General features: G+C 38.6%; 1 protein-coding gene across 1 annotated transcript in view; it reads right to left on the bottom strand.

Annotated features, from left to right (window-relative positions):
• Positions 1-8878, bottom strand: part of LOC106882527 (uncharacterized) — a 100415-nt gene that overhangs the window by 88648 nt on the left and 2889 nt on the right. Inside the window, exon 2 of the mRNA XM_052965891.1 lies at positions 4262-4472. Within this exon, the coding sequence (XP_052821851.1) occupies positions 4262-4452 (191 nt within the window). The 5' untranslated portion in view covers positions 4453-4472. The remainder of the gene's footprint in view (positions 1-4261; positions 4473-8878) is intronic.

Here is an 8878-nt window from a genome sequence, read left to right as displayed (position 1 = left end):
AGAATCTTCCCGTCTTTCATATGATACGTTATGGCTGTCATCAGCCATTCTTCTTTCAATTCGGGTGGTACCTTACCCACTCGCACCTTGGCCACTCTGTGGAGTGCTTTATTGCTTCCTCCTCCGTTGTGAAGCGCACCTCCACAGTGGCGTATCTTCTCCTTCTCGTGATGTATGTTGTGAATCTTTTTATATTCTTAACACATTCCTCTATGGCTTCTAGTGGAGCAATATCTATCTTTCTCGTGGCTGCCTTCATGGTTTTAAATATAACCGTTCTTTTTGTCACGTTGGCCGATAGCTCTTCAGGCGGTGTTAGCTTCAAAGTGTTTCCTTCCTTTATGATTAATTTCTCATTCTCCTTCATCTTTCTAGGCTCCACTTTTATCTCGCGGACCTCCAACTCACGCGATTCTACTCCTTTGCCCGTTGCGGCCGCATAACTTGGGCCTGCCTCTGGCGCCTTCACCATTTTCCCACAATGGGAAACAAAACAACAATTAACGAATTAACAACTTTGGCAACAATTCAAACAACAATACAAATCAATAACAATGGCAACAATTCGATAAACACTTCAACACAACTCACGCAATAACTTCACAGAGACGAAATACCGCGAAGCATTTCACCCGGCGTGCTATCATTTCTGCCAGTTCACAACCTTTATTAATAAATATTGAAACGCAGATATTATTTATTAATAAATATTGAGATGCAAGTAGATGTAATGGGGAAATGTGTGTAGGAAACTATTGGTATAAACTGTGGGTCGTGTTTATTTTGTTTTCACACACACACACACACACACACACACACACACATCTGCAGCAATAACAATGAAGTGGTGTCATTTTCGCCATTGAGAACCATGATTTCTGTTGATATAAATCTATGTCATACAATATTTATTGCTACTACAACAGGTGCTATTGTTCACCTCATTGACTTTCCAGGCGTGTTTAAATCTTGATATGTCAGAAATATATTTATACCCCAGTCTGTGAGAAATAATTTTTCAAGTTTACAGAAAATTCTAATGTCCTTTGTGCAATACCCAGGCGGGATTTATATGTTTCATATTGTACGATTATACTGTAGCAACTGCTGCTTGTTTCCCTTGATAATTACGAGGGTGAGTCTAAAAGTAATGCCATTTTGTTTAGGAGAGGTATAATTACCAACACAGGAACATGTATCACACATCAAAATGAAGCTGGTCCTCTGTGGATCACATCCCTACTTCTCAACATAATCACCGTTTCTCTCAATAGCAACATTCCACCTTCGAGTGAGAGCATATATCCTTGCCCGTTGCGGCCGCATAACTTGGGCCTGCCTCTGGCGCCTTCTCCATTTTCCCACAATGGGAAACAAAACAACAATTAACGAATTAACAACTTTGGCAACAATTCAAACAACAATACAAATCAATAACAATGGCAACAATTCGATAAACACTTCAACACAACTCGCGCAATAACTTCACAGAGACGAAATACCGCGAAGCATTTCGCCCGGTGTCACTGGAATAATGTTTGCCTCTCAAACCCTCTTTCATGGGGCCAAAGAGATGATAGTCCAGTGACGAGGAAGTGAAAACTGTAGTGAAGAAGTGGCTCAAAGAACAGTCAACAGAATTTTACGGGGCAGGGATATATGCTCTCATTCGAAGGTGGAACATTGCTATTGAGAGAAACGGTGACTATGTTGAGAAGTAGAGATGTGATTCACAGAGGTCCAGCTTCATTTTGATGTATGATACATGTTCCTGTGTTGGTAATTATACTTCTCCTAAACAAAATGGCATTATTTTTTAACTCACCCTCGTACGTGACTAGCTTATCTTTAGTCATTTTATTTTGCTGTGGTGCCTTATTGAGTCGTAGCAATGTGGTGCCAATATCTTTTCCCAGTCGAATACATTGTAGCATGCAGTTAAAAATATATCAGTTGCTGACAGGACTCTGACAAGAAATAACATTGAGAACGAACCTTCTTCATCACTGATTGAAACAACTCACTTTTTATTCAGACATCCAAGTCTTTTTTCTCATTTTTTTCTTTCTTTAGACGGTGAGCTGGCAAAAACGTTAGCACGCTGGGCAAAATGTTTTGCCGTATTTTGTCTGTCTTTATGTTCTGAGTTCAAATCCCGTCGAGGTCGATTTTGCCTTTTATCCTTTCGGGTGATAAATTAAGTACCAGTTGCATACTGAGGTCGATCTAATCGACTGGCCCCTTCCCCAAAAATTTCAGGCTTTGTGCCTAGAGTAGAACAGATTATTTTCCTTCTCTAAACTTGTAGTTCACATTTTGCAATGAACTGAAACGCCGTACAAACTTTTCCTTATTGAGAAAATTGAGGTAAAAAAACAACAAATTTTTTACGAACTTTTGCTTTGTATGGTTTCAACACTTCTCTACCTATTTTCATCTTTAGTTTGCATTATACACATTTTTTCTCTCTCTTCAAAAAAAAATGTAAATATTCAGGTGCAGACATAGCTGTGTGGTAAGAAAAATAGAGAAAGGGATTCTTAAACTGGAGGCCTGACCCGGATGCTTACAACAGAGTGGATTCTACTAAAGAGACCCAAATTGTCAAAAGGTGGTGTTAAACCGAGGGACATTTAGGTTCGTCACTTAAGTAGGTTAAGGTGGGATTTGAACTCAGAACGCAGAGAGTTTTAACAAATATTGAAAGCATTGAATCCAACATTCTTACATATCTACAAATTCACTGCTCTAGATGGATACTTTATTTACTGACCCCTAAAGATTAAAAAGTAAAGTTAAACTTTGTGGTATTTGTAGTTAGAGAGCCAAGCATCTGAACAGATATTGCGAGCTATCATGCTACATTAACTGTCTGAAAGATTCTACCAATTTGTGCCTAAATTATTAACTAAACTCTGAAAATATCAGACTTATTAAATAAAATATTGACTTAGGTTTACAAGATTTAGTTAACATCATAATTCAAACCTGGTCTTGTATAATATATGGATTTCTCATTTCGTCAGAAATGTCCCAAATTTGTCAAGAAGTGGAGTGGGTCAATTGAGTTGATCCATTGTATTATTCAAATATTTGCTTTAAACCGAAAGCTTGAAGTTATTAATAAATTAATGTTTGCCATTTAATACAAAATTATCCCTGGGAATAGATTAAATATTATAATTGGCTGAAGATATATTAGATAATTAATCTATTTCATTTTATCATATATTTTAAGATGTTAAATGTCTAAGAAACTTATCCCTCCAAGACTGCCATCCTTCATCATCATCGTCATCATCATCATCATCGTCGTCGTTTAACATCCGCTTTCCATGCTAGCATGGGTTGGACGATTTGGCAGAGGACTGGCAAGCCAGAAGGCTGCACCAGGCTCCAATCTGATTTGGCAGAGTTTCTACAGCTGGATGCCCTTCCTAACGCCAACCACTCCGAGAGTGTAGTGGGTGCTTTTATGTGCCACTGGCACGAAGGCCAGTCAGGCGGTACTGGCAACGGCCACGCTCAAAATGGTGTTTTTTACGTGCCACCTGCACGGGAGCCAGTCCAGCAGCACTGGCAAGTCCGGCGGCACTGGCAAGGTCCAGCTGCACTGGCAAAGTCCAGCAGTACTAGCAAAGAAGTCCAACGGCATTGGCAACGGTTCAGCGGCACTGGCAAAGAAGTCCAGCGGCACTGGCAATATAGTCCAGCGGTACTGGCAATGTCCAGCGGCACTGGCATCTGGTAGTTCAAGAGGATCTTGTTATTATCTAAAGTTTAACCAGTCTGACAGTATCATTTTTAATATAAAATAATACAAACACTCAATAAAGAAATAAATAACATTTTGTGACTAGATCAACTGGAATTATATCACTAGCAGTAAACATCTTCAACTAACTGAGGAAATAATATAATATTGTGATACACGCAACATATTTTGTGATACCAAAGTTTCCATACATTTGCTTCCTTGAATATGCCATAAAGAGTTTTGATGTGATCTGACCAATATCGTCAGAGTTTAGATATTAGTCTGATTCCAATTTTGTTGACGATACTGTAAAGTTATGGATTCAATAAAAGTTGAAATGAATTGAGAAACAACCTACTTCACGGCATGTTACATATCGATCCAGTTTACTCCAGTTATAACATTGTAGCTGTTAGATCAACACCATAAGAAATCAGCTGAGAACATAACGAATGAGGATTTAAAATATTGGATGTGGAAGATAGGTAAAAATTGGCTACTTACAAAGATACGACATCTGGGGGAATGGTCTGGGGGACTGATATCAGTCCTCGATTTTTACAAGTTATATTAATCGAAGATCCTCGGCAAGTACATGTTTGGCAGATGGTTGGAACAGCATGAGTCTCTAATAGTAACCTCATATACAGTATCAACACAAAAGTCAGCCTAAATGGTATGATTTGACTGAGCATATTTCCAGATGTAGATTAATCTGTAAAAGAAGAAAATATCAGCAACTTCAGCCACATACACGTACACATAAACATGTACACACGCAAAAAAACATTATGACCTTACACATACATACATGCAGAGAAACACAAACACACATATACATGTATTCATTCCCATATATTCACACACACACACACACGCACACGCACACGCACACACACACACACACACACACACACACACATACATACATAGTCCAGTGACGAGGAAGTGAAAACTGTAGTGAAGAAGTGGCTCAAAGAACAGTCAACATATGCCCTGGGTATGACATTAAATATGCCCTGGGTATGACATTAAATCATATCATATGCCCTGGGTATGACATTAAATTGCACCTGGTGTTGAGGCTCTAGTTCAGAAGATCTGGAATTGTGAGGAGCATGGGGTCATCTCTTAATTACCATCACTCTCAGGTCTGTACTGACCTGAAGCAATTGTACCTGTCAGAGAAGCAGATGATTTTTCTCCCCTAACAAGGAAGTTATTTTTGATCTCACTTCTCTCTCAAATACTTCAATGATATGAGAGTTTAATGAGAGGCTGGATGGTAATTTAATTCTGGGGACTTAATTCCCTTTTTAAAAATTGGGATATTATTGTAGAACAGAAAAAGCTTAGTGAACCCCTGTTAGCATATTTTCCCTTTTATCTTTTACTTGCTTCAGTCATTTGACTGCGGCCATGCTGGAGCACCACCTTTAGTCGAGCAAATAGACCCCAGGACTTATTCTTTGTAAGCCTAGTACTTATTCTATCGGTCTCTTTTGCCGAACCGCTAAGTTACGGGGACGTAAACACACTAGCATCGATTGTCAAGCAATATTGGGGGGACAAACACAGACACAGACACACACACACACACACATATATATATACATATACATATATACGACGGGCTTCTTTCAGTTTCTGTCTACCAAATCCACTCACAAGGCTTTGGTCAGCCCGAAGCTATAGTAGAAGGCACTTGCCCAAGGTGCCACGCAGTGGGACTGAACCCGGACCCATGTGGTTGGTAAGCAAACTACTTACCACACAGCCACTCCTGCGCCTATATGTGTATACGTTTGCACTCTTCCCACAGCACATGGAGCATTTTACTCCTATTTCTAGCAATGTAGGTGTCTTGGCAACCTTAGTCACGTTTAATGACGATTGAATTTTTCTTCATGGTATTATATTACACCCAGGTGTTTATATTAACTTTTTGTACATGCATTAACATTCCACTAAATCATCCATAGGTTTCTATGGTAAATACATATATTCTGACAGCCGGAACTAGCTGACATCAATCAATAGGGTGGGTGTCACTTATGAAGCGTACAGAAATACATGAAACGAGATATCTAGTCTGAGAGATCCTCGATTTGGTCATGGGGAGGTTTCTTTCCTCTGTCAGCGTATGTGTGTACACACACACACACACACACACACATATATATATGTATATGTATATACATAGGCATATGTGGGCACAGGACATCACAGAATGTAAACAACATGAAATACGAAATACGAATACATGGAATATGAACTTTTTTTTGAGAACAACGAAAGAAACAAATGGAAAACAAGACAAACAACATAAAGAACGACCCTTCATCAGTTGTCGGCTGTTTTTGTAATCCGTATTTCGAGCACTTCAAGATATAAAGACGGTCTCCTTGGCAACTCGTTTGACGTTGAGTTCCCTACACTGCCTTCACCACAGCTTCCTGAAGGAGGGAAGGAGGGGAGAAGTCTCAGGCAAGCAAGTACAAGTGTGAGCATGAATGCCAGTACCGCCACCAACACCAGCAATAGCAGCGATATCGTCACAAAGCCGTCGACCTCCACGAAAGAAAATACCAACACTACCACTACAACTTCACCTTTAACTGCAACAACGGACACCTCTGCCACCACCACCACCACAAAAGAAAAGACAAATTTCGCTGAAGCGATAAGACAAAAAAAAAAGATTGTATCGTTCACTGCCCAACAAATAGAAGACACGAAATCACTATTCCACAAAGAAGGCGAAACTTTATACTTACACATCTCACAGAACATATTAGAACAAAATACAAAAAAAAACATCATCTACAAAATATTGAGTCCAAACAAAAAAAAAAAACGAAAACGCAGCACAGGATAAAATTGAAAAATGCCTTTGCCCTGTATAGCGACATAAAGACTACAATTGGTGGTATGAATTTGCCACTGTTCAACTTCGTTTCCACAGCGGAAAATTAGCAAAACAATTTTTGACGTCCACTCTTCGCACAGATCAGCTGATTATGATACCCAGCTATCTTGGGCAAAGAGTGACGAAGGTAATAATAAAAAATGTGCCTCCAGGGGTAGAGACGCAATGGTTGTTATCTACCATCTGCTTCGAAATGGAGGAAGCTAATATTTTAGAAATTGCTGTCCTTGAACAGCAAAACTGGGTAGGTAAAAAGCTAGAAATTCTTTTACAAATCGATCAAGAATCGATCAATAAATTACCCACAAATATTCAATTAGCAGAAGGACATAATTTGTATGTAGTGGTGGAGGGCAGGAGGCCACGGTGTTATTTGTGCAACAGCGAAACACATCTGAATAATGATTGTCCAACTGCCGCCAAAAAGCAGGGAACTGGCAGAGAAAATGGAATGCTCCCACACTGCTATATTTGCAAGGAAATAACTTTACTCAACACTTTGCAACTGAATCAGTGGAGGCAAGGATGCCTCTCATTTACTTCAGAATTTATGCACCACATTGCAGAAATCACAATGTAAGTATATCTCAAAGCAAACTATTACACTGTTGTACCATTGAATTACAAATAACGCTCATCTTTTGTGCTTAGGTGACCCTACAGCTTCCAAGAGTACAACTGTATTCCTCTTTGCTTGGATAAAATGACTAAATTATGGGTGTTAAGTCCCCATGAACAGGTCTTTCTAACTTCTAAGAAGATGGAATTTTAGAAATATTACTTCATTTGTGTCTAACATCTATGGTTCAAATTTCATCAACAGCAAAAATATATGAATTTTCATGGGGGTTATGGCCCTTATGCATAAAATATGATTACCAAATTTCATAAAGATCCATTCAGTACTTTTGACGTAGTTTTGGATCATAAAAAATGACTAAAATTTGGGAGTTAAGGCCCCCATTAGGGGGTCTTAAAATCTTCATGAGAAGTGGAAAGTTTGAGAATACATCTTGATGTGTGTCAATTACCCATAGTTGAAATTTCATCAACATCGAAAATTTATGAATTTTCAAGAGGGTTCTGCCCACTTTAAGCCATCTCAAATTCAAACCAAACATACTGCATTATACCTGCCCTTATGCATTGAATCTAAGTTCCAAACATCATAAGGATCCATTCAACATCGAGCAATGAATATAAGTAGCGATCGTGGTACCCACCTCAAAGAAATGATCAATCTCAGTAACAATCTATTAAGCAACAACTACCCCAAGAACATACTCTCCACTCCAATTATGAAGAAAAGAGAGGATGAAACCGATAAACTGTCTGCAGTTTTTCTACCCTATGTGAAAGGCCTCTCCAAAAAGATACAAAAGATATGCGGCCCATTTGACATCAGGACAGTATTCAAAAGCAATGCAACACTTTGCGAATATCTCCTTCGAGTAAAACCACCAATAGAAGAGAATATGACTAAGAACTGCGTGTACTCCATGCCATGCAGCTGTGGTAGGTTATACAAAGGCGAAACATCCGCCCCCTCAAAATAAGGGTAGAGGAACATCGCAAAGCTGTGATATGAGGAGATATTGATAAATCGGGTATAGCTGATCATGTAAGGAAAAGTGGAGACCGCCTCCCCCTGTGGGATGAAATTAAAATAATACACAAAGAACACCACTGGAAAATACGAAAACTAAAAGAAGCAGCACATATGCTAGGACACAACAACCTCCTAAGCAGCATATGGGAACAGCATATGGGTACCGGTATTAAAGAAAAATAGGAGAATATTAGATTTATAAGCCCTTGTTAATAACAACAACAACAACATCGAAAAATACCTTTTCCCCTAGACACCTGATGAAGACTGGAGGGTATATCAGCCGAAACATTGTGTTAACAACAAACAAGATGAGGACAAATATCCATCAATTGTAAATAATGTACATAATTCCTCATCTCTTAAATATAGAACTGAAAGATATATATATATATATATATATATATATATAATTATAAAATCTGGTAATTAGTCATATATTAATTAATATCGATTAATTATCAGTAGGCCAGCACATCTAAAGAATCAAAGAGATTCAGAAATATTAACTGTAATCTCAGGGGATTAAGGTACATTTTAAAAAATAACGTCGACCACTAACGTGGACAATTAATGCGCTAGA

This window comes from Octopus bimaculoides, chromosome 2 (genome assembly GCF_001194135.2).
Source record: "Octopus bimaculoides isolate UCB-OBI-ISO-001 chromosome 2, ASM119413v2, whole genome shotgun sequence".
NCBI classification, from domain to species: domain Eukaryota; kingdom Metazoa; phylum Mollusca; class Cephalopoda; order Octopoda; family Octopodidae; genus Octopus; species Octopus bimaculoides.
Note: the sequence above shows the minus strand (reverse complement) of the source record. Positions and strands in the feature narration are given on the sequence as shown.